Here is a 20,004-nt window from a genome sequence, read left to right on the forward strand (position 1 = left end):
TCGTAAACCTAAAACTGTAGCTTGAGAAGTCTTCATGAAAGGCTCCAGTGTGTTTGAATGTACCTTTATGACAGAAGGATCCAGTGTAGGCTGACTGGATGCAGTCGCAGGAGAAGCCATTGTCTCTCTCCACACAGTGGCCCTGGTTCTGGCAGAGCGAGCCGTAGCTGCTGCAGTGACCCGGGCACCCTGGTCGGACCCCCGGGGTGATCTTCGCCCTCTCCTCCAGGTCCAGAGTGGCGCCGTTTAGCTGCAGAGCACGGATGCATCCCAGAAAGCCTTTCTGTCTGGAAGCTGTGCCGCCTGCCAACAACAAAATAAAACATGCTCTAGCAATGGCTTTCTTTTTCTTAAAGGGGCCATATCTTTTAACGGATATTCTCATATTTTGCATTGGTTTCACATTTTTGGGTGTTTATTGTTCACAGTGAAAAACTGAAAACTGCATAACTGTTTTTACAGAAGTACATTGTTGAAGAGGTAGCCTCTGAAATGGGCCGTTCAGAACAATTTATTCTGATGCTTACGTTTGAAAACAACAACTATAGAAGAGTCAGGCAGGAGGAGGGGTTACAAAGTGGTGAGTGGCTCATTTCCACATCCTGATGAGGGACTCGTTATCACATGTTGTCATTTAAAACATTATTCATTACAGTGTGACCGGCAAAAACATAAACATTCAGATCCATTGGAGCTGACTCAGAGGATGATTGATCTGAAATGACCAGGGGTCTTTAAGAGAATATTACTATCAACAAAACAGTTGAAATTTAATGAAGAAATTGAAGCACTTACATGGCTTTTATCACGAGGCCATCACATAATAATAAGCTCTTCTAATGGGAGCAGTGAAGTAGCAAATTAATAGAAATTTTCATGGGGGGAAAATGCAGCCTAAATTTGATGAAGCTTCCAAAAACAATTTTTACCCTCCAAAAATTTCAAAAGAAGCCAGATCACCACAATGTTTAACAACAGTGGTGACAGTCGTCTCCTCATTCTGTCTTCATGACCGTAAATCTGTTGTTTGTCTTCTCTGCAGCAAATTAGGATTGACAGCCACATGTCACCGCAGCACAAGACCATACCTGCTCTGCAGGGCAACCCGACAATCTGACACTGCAGATACTGTCGCAGTGTGGTCGCTGTTGATTGGCTAACTGTGTGGCTGATGAGCCATCTGGAGTCTGATATCCATCCTTCACACTAACAGCCAGGAGGAAGAATCTCTTCCTCCTTTCACCTGACAATTAACGTTGTTATGTACTGCAGAAACTCTCACAATTGACTAAGTTGCAGCTTGTTGAAATGACATTTTTCCTTGCAGTCTGGTGAGGTCTTATTTTATATCCATGTGTGGCAGTTGTTATTGTCTCTCACAGACTTGAGTTGGCAGGGTGCGACTCCCGCAGTTAGAGTCTGGAGAAACTTCAAATGTTCAGCCAGCAGCTTCTCACACCACTAAATCACAAACCCTCTGCGAGGCTCTAGTCTCTTTCCGCAGCACGAGTTATAAACCACAGACAACACATTAAGGGCTCGCAGAGAGAGACAGTTAATTAAGCAATCTCAGAACGACTCAATCAGGAAAAGTTTGATTACACTGAATGAAGCACTCACACTGCAAACTTCTACTAAATGATTATTTAATCAGCAAACACTAGAAGAAAAATATCCTGTTTGTGACTGAAAAAGCCTTAAATTATGAGTGCACTTATATGATAAAGGGAATTTCATATGATATGATATTCTAACAGGGAGAACAACATCATGCCAGTCAGAGTAATTATATCGCAGCCAACAGTTAATTCCTTTTTCTTTACACATAAAACATTTGGAGCCTCAGTTTACTATTGTGTCTCAATTACAAAGTGGCCTCCTTAGTGTAACATTACTAGAATTAACCTGGAGGACTAAAATTCAGACAGTTAAAAAAATAATGACAGAGAATTAATAAAAAGCCACAGTACACCGTTGGGTGCCACAAGCATGATAAAGCTACAAAAATAAAACCTTCCTGGAGCTTCTTATATAATTAACAGCAGCATAAATAATCACAGAGGTAGAAAACACAAATATGTATTTTTACTACAGAGGCTAAAGAAGAGAAGAGTTTAAGTGGTGGTTTTTAACCAAATTTCATCCTGCTTTCTTTAACAATCATATGTATCACTCACTTTGAATTTTTGCCCTGGAAAATGTAAACAAAGGCAGCGTGCAGTTGATTGCTTCGTCTGACACCTACCCCCCTGCCAGCAGCTTCAGGCATTAAAAATAACTTTATAGAAATAATCAATCTTGTCACTGATGGTCTGGTTTGCTTTTGTAGCTCATATAAAGTAATCAGAATTAATTTCAGTCTTTAAATTATGGATTAATAGTGATGATGCAACCTTTTAAGTTTGCTGACGAAACATTAATGCTAACCAACAAACCCAAATCTTGTCTTCCTTCATTTTATTGCATTGTTGTTCAGTTTATGCAGTCATCACTACAAGGCCTGGACAGGTTCGACAACAGCCTGTGCTCCTCCTGGCCTGAAAACTCGGCAGGTGAACCTTTGCAGTGTGATGTATGTTTTACTGGATATCAGCCGAGTGCAGAGTGTCACCTCTCTGGACATGAAGCTCTGCTCGCCTGCAGCCACAAACACACCAGCTTCTTCTTCAAGTGCAACAAAATTTAGCTACAGTAAAATATTCCAGATAATAAATACTACAAATAAAAGTCAAATTTATGATTTTAAAATACTTAATATAAAACACTTATTACAGTAATAAGAGTTAGGGCTGTTGCGAGTAGTCGACGTAATCGATGACGTTGGCTGAAAACTGGTCAACATCATTTTTCATTGTTTTTCTTCTGCAGCATGATGTCAGACGTTTTTTGTTGAGTCATTGGTCTGCTGAGCAGCTCCAGTCAACGCAACGCAGGTTTAAAAATGGCGGCGGCAGCAGCAGCAGGACCCAACTCTGTTGCAGCAGGATCCAACTCCATTCAGAGTGAAAGTTTCCAAAGGTTTCAAAAGCATGGGAATACTTCAAATCATCAGAAAACAAAAAAGGTGGTTTGTGCCATGTGCAAAGTCTCGCTGGCATACCACAGCAGCACTGGTGCTGTGCATGAGCACCTGAGGAGAAAACACACAGGCTCTATTCTGGATGATGGACTGCCAGAAAAGGCAAAACCCCTGCAAGTGTTGTCTATTCATTAGGAGGGAGAGCTTTTTAATATCTTTTGTCCTCGTAGCTGTTTAATACTGTCATAAAGCCATAAAGTCTCCTGCCTGCATCCTTAGAAATTCCATTGAATAAGTGTTTTTTCTGTGCTTATGCTAAGTTGATTGACTTTGTGTGTGTGTGTGTTCCTGCACACTGGGCTTCTCACATGTAGGGCTTCCACGAGTAGTTATTTTATTTCTGCCATTATGTTGAGCACATTTCTTTGTGTTGGGAACGCAATAAAGGAAATAACATTTGAATAACTAATAATTGAGGAAAATTACTCGTCTTGATTAATCGACTAATCTGTAATATAGTCGATAGATTTATCGATAGATAAATAGTCATTAGTGGCAGCCCGAAACAAGAGCATATGCAATGTGATATCTCCATAACAGCGCACACATCTGTTCACAATAGCCAGCACAGACACTGACAACACACTCAGTCAGTAATGAGGATTGTTTAACTGCAGCTTGTACGACGATGTGTGTTTCAGCGTGTACACAAAATTAATTCCTTCCCATGGCAATAAATGAAGTTCACCCAGAATAACTTTGTGTCATATAAATTACCCGAGGCAATATTACGGCTTATTAATTCACACTATGGAATACCCGTCTTATTAAGTTATACAAGGCAATTTTATATATTACAAATGGGACACGTTATTCACAGCAATATAGGTGTCTTAGCAGTCTTATGAGTTATGATTTCGTAGAGTGGAGGCTGCTAACGTTATGGATTTATAATAACTATTTCAATTTGGAGCACAAGGCCCTTCACTTGCTCAAACACAAAACAGACGCAGATGCAAATTGCTTTGCTGTAAATCAAGTTTTGACAAACACAAACAGCCTCTCCCACAGCAGACGATTTCATTATCCCATCACATTTCAATTCAAATATATATGAATCCCCCCGCATCGCCGGTAAACACAGACCAAAACAGAGCTGCAAATATAAGCAGATTGAGTCTTGGTCATTTGCTTTTGTCTGTTCAGAGGGGATTATTAACTTAACACTGCCAGCCAGTCAAAGCTCACCTCCATATTTATGCATCGTGCCAATCTCGTCATTTATTTGTTGGTAGATTTTCTCCTCAAAAGTGTTTGTTTACAAATGAACAAACGCCCATACTATTTGAAGAAAGATAAAGCCTCAAAATATAAGATGGGATTTTGTTCCCTCTAACACAGTTTGGTAGATAAGAGCGAGAGGTTAAACTGAAATCATGAAAGTCTGTGGAAGAGATGAAGATAAGAGAGAAGTGATGTTCAGACGCAAAAGTTTGTTGAAAAGTACCTCAAATCTCTCCTTATAGTATCAAATGATCTGCTTATATTAAAGATAGGGTTTAAGGATTATCTTGATTTTGAAGGTTTCAGTTGGCATTCAATATTTTTCTTATTGTCAACAAAGTGACAATGAACAGCCGAAGCCGGATATATGCCAGATATATTCTCCTTTGTCCCACAGATCTCCATTGTTGTCCAAAATTACATCAGTGAGCGACGACGTTTGTCTTTAGTTTATTTTCAGTCAACACCACACTCAGCGTCCTGTTGTTGTGAATACTCACCAAAGCCCAAAACGCAGGTGAAAATTGTCTCCAACAAGTGCAATATTTCCTTCTCTTTGGGTAGTCATTGCTGAACTGAATACAGCGCCAGCTTTTTGTGGAAATTAATGAACAATTTAGAAAACAGAACAGGATAATTGTGACCTGTTTTTTGTTTTTTGGCTGACTGCCCTTCAGTCGGTATGTGGCTGACTGACTGACTGACGGTATTTTCACAGCCATAGAGAGAGAGAGTTGTGACATCGCAATGGCGGCTCATGGAGCATATCGGTAAATGGTAAATGGACTGCACTTATATTGCTAGCTTATATATTTTCTCATCTTTGCGACCACTAAAGGTGCTTTTACACTACCTATCACATTCACCCATTCACACACATTCATACACTGATGGCAAAGGCTGACAGGTAAAGTGCCCAACTGTTAATCAGTTATCACCTGCATACCCGTTGGCTATGCCACTGGGAGCATTTGGGGTTCAGTGTCTTGCCCAAGGACACTTCGACATGTAGCCTGAGGGAGCTGGGGATTGAACCTCCGACCTTCCGATTGAAAGACGACCGACTCCACCGCCCATATTGGACCTCCACTGACGCGACTCTCTGTCTATACGGCTCTGGATACTTTGTTTGAGGAGTAGGCTGTCCTCACGTACGTCTGCAGCGCGCACCTACTTTCAAACACATTGTCATCGGCCTCATAAGGACAGTCCTTGTAACACATTGCCCACAAAAGCGCGCATTGACCTGATGCGGTCAGCCACATACTAGGTTTTGACCTAGTCTTGTTTTTAATTGTGTCTTCAGTTAGAATAAATGGGTAAAGGTAATTCAGGGAATAGTTGAAGTCTGTGCACACTTTATAGGTCTAACATATGCTATTGTTGCATCTCCTTCTATCCCACTTCTCAGCCCATCCAGTCTGCACCTCCTGCGATTTGAAAATTGCAGCAGGCCATATTGTGATTTTAATTACATTTCCATTAATTGTTCAGCCCTAGTACTCATTGTGGATTCATGTTGGGTCTCTCTCTAAATTACATTTAAAAAGAGTACGGTCTAGACCTGCTCTTTTTGTAAAGTGTCTTGAGATAAACTTGGTTATGATTTGGCGCTATGCAAACTCAACACAATGTCCTCTCCTGCAAGACAAATCTTATTTCTTTTTTGGGGCTTTTCTTTTGCCTTTATGAACAGGACAGCAGAAGAGAGACAGGAAATGTGGGGTGGAGATAGTGGGGGATGACATGCACCAAATGATCAGCAGACTGGGAGTTGAGTCTGCTCTACCAGCTGAGCAAAACCAGTGTCCCAAATCTTATTTCAAAATTACACTCTTGCCTCTCACCTATGAACAACTGGCTGTTGAGCTGCAGATGAATGTGTCCATCAGTAGGCGCCTCCTGCGTGGCGGCAGGGAACTCGTCGACACGGAGCGATGCCTCCTTCACATTTCTCTCTGCTCGCACGCTGTGCCACCGGTTGTCGTTCAGGGGGACAGTCGTCTCCACTCGCACCTCCAGCGGCCCGTTTCCAACGTCGAAAGAGAAGACGACCTCTGAGGAGGCTGGGGAGGAGGGTTACGGTCGGATTAGTATTAGTAGTATTAAAAAAACACATGAGAGAGGGACATTTGTCGTGTTGTGTTCAGGCTGTGTCAGACACATTTGGATGACTGGTTGACTGTCACACATGGAAAATGAGTTTGTCTTGTTCCCACTGAAGTCTAACCTGCTGATTAATAAACCCTCCCTGACACTTTGAGATAATTGTGTCCTCTGATGAGCGAGGCATTGCAAATCCCTCACGTCGCTTCCAAAGATTCCTCTGTGCACACAGATAAACACGTTCAACCATCCATCCGGACAGTGTGCCCAATGATATCACCACCACTGCAGCATGATAAGCAAGTTTTATTTACTTTACTTTTTTACTACCCTGTCTCTTCAGTTGTTGGAGGAGTGTCAGGAGTTCCATTCTTCCTCTTTGTGTAAAAAATGTCCCACCAAAAGTTTCAAGAATCATTGTTTACCTTCTTTATCTCCCCTCCATATGTCAGCTGTTAAAATCTGACAGACCTAAATAAATATTGGAGTGTTTTGTTTCATTGTTTATTGGAAAATGCTTTTCCTCAGTGTTGCTTTGGACTGTGCCATATTTCACTGAACCCGTTGGCTGGTTTGTTTTCCATCATGTTGGCAGAAGTGTGAATTGGCTTCCCCCTTCCGTCCATCTGTTTGCAGGACAGACAGACAGCTGGACACAGATCTGAGCCGGTTCAGAGATCAGTCCAAGGCAAGGAAGGATGCTGTAAGTTGCTGTGTTGGAGTGTGTGTGTGTAATGAGGCTATAATTTGCTTGTTTATCTCGTTTGAGTGTACTGGCGTTAGAAAGTTATGTGAGGCTATGATTGTTCTACTTTTGTATGTCCAAATACCTGCAAACGTAACATTCTCATCAGCCTGAGCAGGACTTTATGTTTTGAGCTAGTTAGCCACTTTTAGCTCAAGATTTTAATATACATTGATTAACAAATAGTTGAAGCCTCTCACTGAAATGCTAAATCTGATTTGACTGACCGAATTAGTCAGGTTCAGTGAGAGCCGCCGTGGGGGGGGGGGGGGGGGGGGGGGGGCGAGTGACAAATTAAATTCTTCCTTTTTTAAATGTCTTTTCTTTTTCTCAGCACCTGACTCATGTTTACGAAATCTGTCGCGCTCCTGTGCCGCCAACATTGTTTCCACGTCTCCTTCGTCCTGGCAGTGAGCAGCGAGATGGAGCACGCACTACGTAACGATGCAATATCGAAAATTAAAAAAACATGAATAATTTGTTCGGTTTGATTTTTGAGTATGAACAATGGAATTGACAAACAGGAATTTCAGAATCATGGTGGGTCAACAGTCTTGAAAGTATTATATAAAGTACATAAAAAATGCAGGATTTAAAGGGTTGCCAGGTGTGCGGTTTTCCTGCAGATTTGGGCTACTTTTAAAGTGTTGCTGCGAGGCCCTTTCGAGGCGCGAGGCCCTGTGCAGTTGCACACTTTGTACAGCCCAACATTTAACCCTCTAAACATCAGAAAGTTAGCAAGTCATTGTGATCATGTTAGCATGCAGCTGCCAGCGTTTAATACAAATGATAACACACATTTTTAGCAGCAATTTTACCTCCACTTTAGCTAACCTGCAGTACTAGTAAACTTCACTCCACTTTATTTTTGCATCACACAAAGATGACATTCAACTTTGTAGCTGAAAGCAAGTTAAACAAATTAGAATGAACTTTCCTCATCTGATAGTCATTAATGAAATGTTTTAAGTACTGTTTGTGTGGTGATCCCAGCAGGACTGAACCTCCAAACCTAATCTAGGTCAGCATACTGAGTTATTAACCTTCAGAGTTTACACAGCTCTATCAGGTTAAAAACTGAACCTACAATAAAGGAAGGTTAGCTGAAGGCTGCACAGAGTCAGTTCATCCATCATAACAACTGCCAGCGTGCCCACGCTCCACATTTAGGGGTGAAGTTAGCGGAGCGGTGACATCTGTGCACGAACGCATCATCATCCCTCACGGACGATGCTGACAGAGGAGGGAGAGCTGTGCCGCTGTGGGACTGTGGAACCGTTTGATAGAAAAACCCAGAGGCATAACTTAATTTAGAAAGTGCTCTCTGGCCCGGCTCCAGTCATGTTAACAGCAGTAATAATGATACACAGTCATCTCAACACCAGCTGTCATAATAACAGCGGTAATAGTGCTGCAGCGAGATAAGAGACGCGCTCTGCTGTGACAATGCCGGGTTTCCCCGAGGAGGAGGGCTGCCATTTGTCCCGTGTTTGTGTGTGTGTTTGTTGGAGTGAGATACAGAGAAAGAGAGAGGGAGATATTAAAGAGAGATTACACTTTAGCTCATATAGATCACCTCTCAAACAGAGTGGCCAGAACTGTGGCATGTGTTTGTTTACTTATTGCTATAGGATTCCTCTTCTACTTATATCTAGCAAACAGCAATAAAATGATCACTTTATGTTCAGCTGAAGGTAAAGCACCAGCCCTTCTCGCTATCGCTAAAGTGTGGTTAAAAATCATGCTCTTTTTTTTGGTCTACTTTGTTCAATTTGTGAAGAGTAAGGAACAATGACTGTATATATAGATGAACGACGCCTCTCCAAGCAAAAATACCCCTTGTGACAGGCGCCGCCATCTTGTGATGGTGACGTAATTTGGAGCTAAAGCTGCACAGTAGAGATCGGGGGTTGGAGCCGCCGTAGCCACTTCCGCTAACCAAAACACACACTTGACTGACTGAAAAAACCCAGCAAGGATCCCTCACGCTGGCGTATTCAACAGCAGAACATGTAACTTCTTTGGAGTCAATTCTTATTGTAAACATTAAAAAGGTTGATAGCTCTACTGGCTCCCGGTTCAGTTCCGTATTCAATTCAAAGTCCTCCTGTTAACATTCAAGGCGATCCACTACCTCGTCCCCCCATATCTGTCCAACCTCCTCCATGTTCCCACTCCCTCCCGCTCCCTCAGATCCTCTTCCTCCTTACACCTGTCTGTCCCCTCCGCCCGTCTCACCACTATGGGGAGCAGAGCATTCAGCCGCTCTGCTCCCCGTCTCTGGAATTCATTACCATTCACTTTTATTGTTTTTTTTTTGTTTTTTCTCTCTCTTTTAATGTGTATTTTGTGTATATATATATATATATCTATGTACGGTGTCCTTGAGTGCCGAGAAAGGCGCCATGTTAGAGGTGCATTGATATTGTATCTGAAATACCCCTAACCAAATCGATATCGAATCAGATCGGAAAGTGAATTGAATCGGGACCTTGTGAATCAAATCGAATTGATAAATCTTTATCGATACCCATCCCTATTTGTGACGCTGCTGGACCCCAGCCTGTTTGTTCTAAATTTTGATTCTCCCGCCTGCCATACCTGGACTCTGTGGGCCTTTTGTGTTGTCATTAAACATCTCTTATGTATGCACCTACCTACCTGCCAGCATATGCTCTGTGCCTGCATTTGGGTCCAGTTTCAAGGATCTATTCAGGCACACATGTTGTTTTGGGGTTTTTTTACGCCCCAAAAAAAGATTGAGTTAACAACTTATTCCTTCCTCTTCATTGAAAAATCTTAAACTCTGATGTAAAGTACGTGCAGAGTAACAATAACACATTTTCCAGCGAAGATGGACAAACAGATTTTAGCTGATGCTGCTGTTTTCTTCGGGAGGAAACTCTCCCACTACTGTGAGAACAAACACATGGTTTTTATTTATATGATAATGAGGCAGAACATTGTTTAGTTCTTACTCACAGCTGAGTTCGATCCGGATGAAGTCCTTGATTCCCAGATTTTCCAGGAAGACCCCGGAGGAGGAGGTTGTTTTAAACAGGAAGGAGATGTCCGCGTTAAGCTCTCCGTGGAAGGTGGGAAAGTGAAGGTAAGACGTCTCCTTGTCGAAAAACGCTGCGTTCCAGAAGTTCCCTGAGAAACAAACAAACACTTCTTATCCCTCTTTCCTTTTTCTAATATAAAGGGATATAAATCTCACTTCTAAAACGTGAACAAATATCACTCTGGAACAAAACTTATTAAAGGAAACCTCATTATGATGGCTGCATAATGAAAATTGTGTGGTAAACAAATGAACCAACTGTTCAGCTAATTAGCTAAGAACCACGGCAGAACTCCAGCTACGCTATCTCATTTATGTTGATTTATCTCGCATGCCGTTTATTTATTTACTCATTAAAGTGAAGGCTGAAATTAGAAGCAATTAAAGGAAGGTAAAATATAGCCCTCATGTTCATTTATTATATAGAGTGTCTTTTCATTACAAGCGCTTAGTAAAGAGCATAAAGGGAGTCATATTTTAGGTGCTGGTCTGCTAATTAGGTAGTGTAATTAGCCGCTGACTATTTTCCCATTAACAAACTAAATGGCAGGAGAGAGAATGAAAAGAGGAATCCCTTTACTTCCCTTCACTGTGTAATTGCATTAAAACACCCTCATTATGAATAACACATAACATATACAGAGAAAAACAAGCCTCAACAATGACATCAGAACTGGAGCTGACTCACGGTCTCCATGACAAAGCAGAGGCCCCACCCTGTAGGCAGCCTCGGACCCCGGCCGCTGGATGTCACCCAGCACCAGAGACCTGACTGGGAGGGTCTCCTTATGGGTGAGAAGTCCTGAGTCATTCGCCCTTTAAGAGGAGAAGAGAGAAATGAGACCAAGGAGGAGAAGGGGGAACAGAAAAGGGAGAAGGGCGAGGAGAAGGGGAAAGACAAGATGAAGAAGGAGGAGGAGAGAGAAGGACAAAGGGAAGCAGAGGGAGAAGAGAAGGAAGCAGGACCACAGAAGAAGAAGAGAAAAATGAGAGAGAGGCGAAAGGGGAATATAAAAGGGTGAAGAACGAGGAGCAGGAGAAAGACAAGGTGAAGAAGGAGGAGAAGAGGAAAAGAGAAAAGAGAGCAGAGGGAGGAGAAGATATATAAGAGGAAGTTGAAGATTGAAGGACCACAGGAAGAAGGAAGAAGTGTAAAAAAGAGAAGAACAATGGCAGCAACAAGGAGAAGGTCGAGAAGAAGAGACAAATGGAAGCAGAAGTAGAAGAAGAGGAAGCAGGACCACAGGAAGAAGGATGAGGAAAAGCAAAAAAGAGGAGGACAAGCCAAAAAGAGAGCAGAGCGAGACGAAGATATATGAGAGGGACAAGAAGAGGAAGAAGGACCACAAGAAGGAGGACAAGAGAAGTAAAAAATACAAGAAGAACATTGACGGCAACAAGAAGAAGGTCGAGAAGAAGAGAAAAATGAGACAAAGGAGGAGAAGAGGGAACAGAAGAAAACGAGGAGAAGGAGAAAGACGAAGATGAAGATGGGGAGGAGAGAAAAAGACAAAGAGAGCAGAGGGATGAGAAGATATTAAGAAGGACAAGAAGAGGATGGAGGACCACATAAAGGAGGATGTAGAGGAGTAAAAAAAGATAAGAGAAGGGGGTGGAGGAGAAGGAGAAGGATAAGAAATTAAAAAGTGGATGAAGGGGGAAGAGAAGAACAATGACAGCAAGAAGGAAAAAGTCGAGAAGAAGAGTAGGAACGAGAGGGTGATGCAGGAAGCAAGACGAAGAAAAAGCAGAAGAAGAGGAAGGAAGAGGGGAACACCCAACAGAAGAAGGGGAAGGTCGAGGAGGAGAGGAAAAAGGTGAAAAATAAGGTAGAAAGTCAAGAGGGAGAAGAAGAAGAAGAAGGGGTGTGTGGAGGTGAAGAACAAATGAGAGGACGAGAATGGGGTAGGAAGAGTTGAAGAAGAGAGATAAGAGGAAAAGAAAAGGAGAGCGGAAAGATCAGAAGAAGTAGGAGAGAAGCGAAGGAAGAAGATGAAGAAGAAAAAAGAGTAGAGGGGAAGTAAAAGGAAGGTCAATGATGAGGAGGCAGATGCAAAGAGGGGGTGGTGGGTGAAGAAAAAGTATGAGGAGTTTGAGAAGAAAGCAGAAGCACGGAAGAACAGGATAAAGGAGTAGAGGAAGGAGATGGATAGAGGAACAAGAAAACAAAAGAGAAGAGGAGGAGAGATTAGAATGTGAAGAAGAAGAAGAAGAAGGAAGAAAAGGTGGAGAAGAAGAGGAGGCGGTTGAAGAAAGAGGAGGATGTGGAAAAGGGGATGAAGAAGATATCAACATTAGACAATGATGATCATACACACTATCAGTTTATAACTAGACTGAGTGAATGCAGGTTGAGTGATCCATCTACACCTCCTCCACTCTCTCTCTCTGCTCTGTGGCGTTTAAATTCCAACAATGAGCTTTGTTACTGTGAATTATTGTTGAAAAATAAACCCAGAACTGTAGGCGCACACACACACACACACACACACACACACACACACACACACACACAGCGCTGATAAATCTGATGAGATATTGACGGCAGGAGAAGGTGTATAAAAATAGAGCAGGAGTCAAACAGATTTAGGCAGCGCGATAATAGAAAGGAGGACCAGTAGCTGGATTGGTTACAATATGGTGAAAAGGGTCTGGCTGCAGAATCGGCAGCAGGTTTGGAGAATGTGACCTAAATACAGAATTGCTTGGATAAAAGGATTTAAACACGGGGAGGAAAGTATAAATATCTTGGGATTTGTCCCAGATGTCTCATGTTTCTTTCTGTCCACTATGAAAGGATGTGACAGTAAACACTGAATTATATTAATCACTTAATTAAACACAGTAAGACACATTCACTGAATCATTCTATTGATGTCTTAACAGCAATGTTGTCTTTTCAAAATATATCTTAAAAAGAGACATTAATTTTTTAAATGCTGCTTATCAAAGCATTGTTTTTATAGACGTTTAAGTGGAGTACTAATACATATTTAATCATTCACTGTGGCACAATGCAGATTTCACCAGTTTCATTTAAATCAAGACTGCAGCCGATGCTCGTACATATATATACACATGGGCTGTAATTACACACAACAGTGCATTGAGCTTAATGGTTATGTCGGCATGCAAACATGCCCACAATGATAATGGTAACGTGATGATGTTTTGCATGTATAATGTTTAGAAGTGTTCACTATTTTATTTGCTAATGACACAAACTACAAAGGAGGCTGATGGTATTTCATCAGTTCTGATCACTTTGATCTGATGAGATTACAAAGCCAGAATCATGTCGGTACCATAGATTGTATTAAAAGATGGACGACATGACAGCTGTCCTGGGAGTTGAACTAGAGTCTCTGGTGGAAGTGTCCGAGAGCAAACTCCTCAGTATCGTGGACAACACCGCTCACCCCCTGCGCGCCACACTGGAGTCCTACCAGAGCACCTTCAGCGGTAGACTGAGACCACGGAGGAGCAGAGCGCCACAGGAAGTCTTTCTACCTGTTGCCATGGGAGTGTATAACTCCTCCCCGTTCAGCAGAAGGACAAATGGAGCATGATGGGACTTTTATCAACATGTGCAACTTCTGACATCATGTGCAATAACACTTTCAATATCAGGCAATATGATGTTCATTATGTGCAATAATACTTTTCTACATCTTGTTAATACATCATACATTTGATATTTTCACTTATATTTGAGTTGTTTTTGCATTTTGTATTATTTGTAGTGTACTGAATTTTTTGAGCTATCTGGCACTGTCATTTCCTTCAGGATTAATACCGTTTTATGTTGTCTCTTATCTTATAGCTCCCTAAAAGTGAAGCCAAAACATTTAGAGCGCCCCCTGCTGGCTGGCTGCAGTAAAGCCCGCCTCCTCCATGTTAACAGATGGGACATGAGTCAAACTATAAAATCAAAATACACGCCAAATACATTTTTCTCAAACATGGTTTCTGTCATTACAGCTAGTTATTATCATGCTGATTTAAAGTGTTCATTTTTATGACAAGTTTATTTTTAATTAGTTATTTGATGCTGTAAAAAGGATGATTGACAGCTCTGTTGACAAATATGGCTCCTGCAGCCGATCTGTTCGGATTAGCAGAGCAGAGGAGGAACAGTGAGAGGAGACGCAACTAAAACAATCACTACAGTCATTGAAGTTTTCATATCTGTGAACGTCTGCTTCAGACCAACACAAGAAGCTGTTATGCTGTTAAACACGCCGACCTGCGAGGTCTTCTACTAAATTTCTTAGCAATCTACTTTTAAGTTGTTGAGATATTTCTATTAAATTTGTTTCATATTCATGGGACCATGATTGTCTGTACAAATCCAACATATAGATGTGGAATATTTCACGGGATAAGAGGCAAGTCTGGCTGGTGGCACTTCAGGAAAAGCAACTGAAGTGATGCATCTTTACCTTTCTAAATAAGGGAACCTCAGCATTTGATGCTATGGCTGTGGAAACTAAACCACAAACCTGCTGATTGTCTGACAGTCGTTGTACACACAGGTAGCCCCCTTGAAACATTTTAAACACCTATATCAATAATTTAAATGCTGTCGCTGATCCAACAACACTTATCGTGGGTTTGAATGGCTGTAAGAACTGGATGGATGACAGCTTGAACACGGCCTGTCACTGTGTCATTTGTAAGTGGTCATTGTGTTGACACGATGAGAAAGCAGTCCTGATGTGTTTTTCAGCTTAAAAGCATTCTGTATTTTAAAACGGTATATCAGGACACCTTGTCGTATATAATTACTGACTTGATACAGAGGAAGCTGGATTGTAGAGACATTTTCATGAAGACATACAGGTATGAATAGTGTTTTTAGTAACACTGGATTAATTATTGTTTCTGCAGAACGTCCTTACTCTCTGTAAAACAATAATTACTTCATGGATTAGAACTAAGGACACAGAACATAATAAAGTACCGTACCATTGGTCGTAGTCAGCGTCACAGTTGCAGTAGTGATTTGAATCCAGACAGTTGTCCTGCAGGCCACAGGCACACTGCCGGCTGCCTGGCAGAGCTCCACCCCAGTAGGTGTGGACCTGACCTGGATCTGGACCTCCCACCCACCAGCTAAACGGGGAACCCTCTGAAAAACACACAAAGATACGCACAGTCAACCACTAATACTTCTTGCACTTCAGGAAACAGTTAGACAGCAACATTGTATGGGAATCACCCCATACATAAAACAATTAATCTTAGTTACCAATAGTGGAAGGAAAGAGATTGGTCATCATCTATGTCTTTATCATAATACATGTTGTAGATGTATCTGTTATATATTAAATGGTACATAGGACAATCTTTCTGTCTTCTTCCCTTCCCCCGTTCCATTTCCCTTCTACTATCTTCCTGTCTAACAACAGCTGTCTTTTAAGAATTTCAGAATAAACCAACGCTTCCTCTTTTTATTGAACACTTACAGCCATGCCATGCCATAAACACTACCTAATGGCTGTTTTTCCCACTAGAAATGGACAGATAATGGACGGCTACTTACAAGACAGTTCTCCCTCATGTGCATTCTGATAAGTAGGCTTTTAGAGCGTGCTGTGGTTCAAAGAAAGTTTTAACATCTCGACTCTTCTGGGAAAGAAAGACAAAGACTTTGCATATGCCTACATCAAACCTTTATACTGTACATACATTTCTGCTGTATTTAAGTCCTTTTTAGATCCTAACCACAGGCAGTGGGGTAAGGAGGAGAAAATACTCAACAGAACTGTACTTGATGTTTTAATTAGGTGCTAAACTGACTCTCTTGTTACAGACATAGATCCCTCAGGTACAGAAAAGCCTATGCTTTTGCCACCAACGCTTCTCCACCGCAACACCATCAAAAACACCTCAACCTTTAACATCTTAAAATCCTCCAAAGTATCCCATCTCAGCAGCTTATCCTGTGTTGATGTGGTTTTCTGAATAATAAGAAATATTGGTTCCCAACTGGAAAAAATTCACGTGAGCGCCCCCTTAAGTCCGAAGGAGTCAGAGAAAGTTCTGGTACATAACTTGCCGAGTTGACGTCATATAACACAAAAACATGGTGGATAAAGAAATGTTGATGCTAATAAAGTAAGCGAACATTAACAAGTAATGTGACCTGGTTTAGTTAAGTTATTTACCAGCATTAGCCCTGATACAAAGTCAGGTCCAGCAGTATTTTAGTAGTTTTATTTGTTTTGAATGAAAGATACTTGTGCCCTAATGATAAGCGCTCAGTGAAGAAACCCTTCCCTTTGTCCCCTTCTCCCAATACTTATATTGAACCTAACCTATCACTGCCACCCAAGCACCAATGCGAACTTCAACAGACCCAGGCTCCATTCATGCAAGCTCCAGGTATTGACAACGCTGATACTCTATTACATGGCTTCTACTGGCCCCCACATTTGATTTAAACACACAAGAGAAAAACATAGAGAGAAGGATAGAGAGAAGAGTTTGTAGAGAGAGGTTTGTTAGACGGAAGACGGGGAAGGCAGAGCCAGGGTGAGGTGCCCTGTCTGGGGCTAGCACTCACTGGGCTAGGCTATACGCTGTGACTCCCCCGACTCCTCCATTTTTATGAGGGAAGAGAGAGCAACTCAAACGTGGAGTTTGATGGGCAGCGAGAGCGAGCACATCAACAGGGTTATCAAGTGGGCACCTCAGTCACCACGACACCCAGAGCACCTCTCTCCATACTCGCTCTCACTGCCCATTAAAACCTTGTGCTATCAAATCCTTTACTGCCTTTTGCAGACTCTGTTCACGCACTCCCAGCTCCCAGAGATAGTTGATCGTGCTCTGTCCTTAGAGAAAGTACCGTTGTAGCAACAAGTTTTGCACAAGTCACAAACAATGCAAACAACTATCAACGTATTGTTTAAATGCTTTGAGCGACAAAATATTACACATCTTTTTTGTAGAGTCCATTTTGTTTCCACATTACAGTCAGAGGTCAGAAGAACTCAGGATATAGGACCATCCGAGGAGCACGTGAATGTGTAAGATACAACAGAAAGCATCAGTAAGCGTGGGTCTTACCTGGTGTGTTTAGGAGGCGGGACTTCCTGCAGTGGTAGGACAGTTCCTGCTCGCAGTGCTCTGATTGGCTGACGATGGCTGCTAACTGCTCCTCTTCAGAAGCGTAGTCGAAGTGGGCTGAATGCTGGATTCTGTCAGGGGACGGATGCACTCTGGTCAGCTCTGTGTTGTTGTGCTGGATCACCATCCACGCTGTGTCCTCTGAGACGAATAAGAAGAAGGAAATGAATGGTTGCAACAAAAATCTCCTCCAGTTATCTGTGTATGTTGGTGTATGGGTGCGTTACCTGTCATGTTGCAGTAGATGAGCTGGGGTTTGATTGGTCCGCTGCCGTCCACGTCTATGTAAAAGTGTCCTGATGTGTTGCCTTTGTGTTTGTACGCCTCACAAGACTGCTCGTATGTCGCTGTGAGAGAAAATGCCAGTGAAGGCGTAAATAACTTAAATAACTTGAACTTGATTTGGTGTTTTGGTGCCGAACAATAAACACAGAAGTAGAATTTTAAAAAAGTAGGTAGCTAGGAGCAGCAGTTCCCCTACTTAAATAGAATATTATAACAATAAAGAATAAAGAATAAGAATATAAAAAGGGGTGTAATAGGTAAATAAAAAACTTTTGTTTTTCCAATCACTATCCCACGACGGTGTATAAGGGCTATTGTGAAAGAAATACATTTTAAAAAACTGGGGAAAAAAACTCAAACTCAGAGATTTAAGTTGTAAATTTGCCAGAAAAAAAATTCAAATTTGTGAGAAAATAACGAGCAAATATATGAGATTATAAAGTCATAAATTGCAAGAAACAAAAACTAGTAAAAAGGTGTTTATAGGAGAGTTTAAAGTAGTATATTTTTTGTCCGTAGCCATTATGAATGCATACTGTAGGGTATGTGTGATGGTGACCCCTGGGGCAAACAGGGAGCATAGAAACGTGTTTTTGCAGCAGAGGGTCTCTCAATCTTTTTCTGCTCTGAAGTCAGCTTGTTGTGCGCAGAGAAAGTAGGCTTAATGTGCGCTGAGCTCCAGGCCATGTGAGCCTGTGTAAGCAGCGGTGCCAACAGGGCAGAGCATCGCAGGTGAATCGAGAGGGAGGGGGCCGTGAACCCCAACCTTCTCACAAATTTGCTCTTTCCTCTGAATATTTTTCTTCTCCTCCAACTGCACTTTTTAAAATGTATTTATTATAGCCCTAATACACCGTCGTACTATCCAGTAGCCACGGTTGCATATCTCCAACTATTTCTGAATCTAAGTGAGCTCCAAATGAATAAGAACCAAGAATCTGGGAGAAAAGTTGCCGATATAAATTCCTTAAAGACAAGTTTAGGGGTTATAACACTTCTTTCAACATTGCAGACTCGCTTTCAGTTAGAGAAACTTTGCTTTCAAAGAACCAGGCAGCATTTAAGTGTTTTCTTGGAGAAAGTTGCTCCTTTACCCGGGTGTGATTTGCTCGGGGAGGCTGACTGAGGGGACGAGATTAACAATAACACAAAAGAACTGAGAACTGAGGAAGCCTTTCGGATGAGAAGGGAAACGTCTTGAAGAACTTCAAGTAAGTCCGGTTGCTTTTTTGGATTAAACTTAGAATAACAAGAAGGCATGAATCAATTAAAAACTGTTACGTAACATAAAACTGGCAACTAATGCAATGAAATAGGTGAAAACAAATTATATAAAGCCCTGCGGTTATATCAGGTTCGCTCTGCAGAACACACACACACACACACACACACACACACTCTCTCTGCAGCACAGCACAGGAAAACAAACCACAGGAGTCAATCTATGAACTGTAGAAGAAAGTTTCCCACTTTGTGTACACACGTGTTTCTTTTCTTTTTCTCACGTCAGTCAAAACCTTTCCCAAGACGGTCCCTTGATGCAGCTTGAGAAAGGTTTTGACCCAAATATAACAATCAATCACAAACGTGTGTGTGTGTGTGTGTGTGTGTGGACCTGAGTTTGCCGTGATCTAGCCTGGAGCTGATCGCCGCCACCGGAGCGTAAAACAGATTCAATCAATGCTTGGCAGTGTAATCAAAGCCAGAATCTCTTTAAGTCCTAATTTGACTCACCTAAAATACTGCAGGCGGTCCCCAAGTTTAAAATCCATTTATGTAGAAAGAACAGCCTGCCTCAGGAATCACTCTCCTGCTCTGACACGCTTTCTGCCTCCATCTCCTCTGCTGCATGCCTCTCTCTTCTATCATCATTTTTGTTATCTTTCTCCCTGTATGGCTTCTTCCAGTCTGTTTTTTTGCCATCTCTATATCTCTCTACACCCTCTTCCATTTCATCATTTTTTCTGATAATTCAGGGCAGGGAGCTCAGACAAGCAGGGAAACAGGGCAGAGCCTAGTTCAAAAGTCCTGACCTATTTAGCAATACTTAAAACAGATAAGAACAAATAAGTGTTTCATATAAAACAGTGTGGTTGCTTTCGTGACTCAACAGAACCGACTGGGAGGGATTTCTTTCAGCACACACTTAAAAGCTCTCTTATAAAAATATTGAATAGGGAACCCCAGGGTTCTTTTCCCAAAGTTATATAACCTTTGCTACACAAAAGTTCAATACAAGTTTTGTACAGAAAATAAACCCTTTTATGTTTGTTCTTTGAGTTTCTCGAGGAAAGCTGCGGCGCTGTGCCTCCTTGGTAAACACAATTGTGGCAAACCCAGTGGAAGCTGTTTAATGTACGTGTGTAT

At 41.8% G+C, this 20,004-nt stretch overlaps 1 protein-coding gene across 1 annotated transcript in view; it reads right to left on the bottom strand.

The window, feature by feature from the left end:
• Positions 1 to 20,004, bottom strand: part of LOC138606856 (contactin-associated protein-like 4) — a 76,180-nt gene that overhangs the window by 18,261 nt on the left and 37,915 nt on the right. The window contains exons 10-16 of the mRNA XM_069679324.1: positions 17,580 to 17,699; positions 17,293 to 17,493; positions 15,187 to 15,349; positions 10,907 to 11,034; positions 10,137 to 10,307; positions 6,151 to 6,369; positions 64 to 303 (exon numbers count right to left, since the gene is read on the bottom strand). Of these exons, the coding sequence (XP_069535425.1) occupies positions 64 to 303; positions 6,151 to 6,369; positions 10,137 to 10,307; positions 10,907 to 11,034; positions 15,187 to 15,349; positions 17,293 to 17,493; positions 17,580 to 17,699 (1,242 nt within the window). The remainder of the gene's footprint in view (positions 1 to 63; positions 304 to 6,150; positions 6,370 to 10,136; positions 10,308 to 10,906; positions 11,035 to 15,186; positions 15,350 to 17,292; positions 17,494 to 17,579; positions 17,700 to 20,004) is intronic.

This window comes from Semicossyphus pulcher, unplaced genomic scaffold (assembly GCF_022749685.1).
Source record: "Semicossyphus pulcher isolate SPU_LCO1_2020_fin unplaced genomic scaffold, fSemPul1.0.p SCAF_4, whole genome shotgun sequence".
Classification (NCBI taxonomy): domain Eukaryota; kingdom Metazoa; phylum Chordata; class Actinopteri; order Labriformes; family Labridae; genus Semicossyphus; species Semicossyphus pulcher.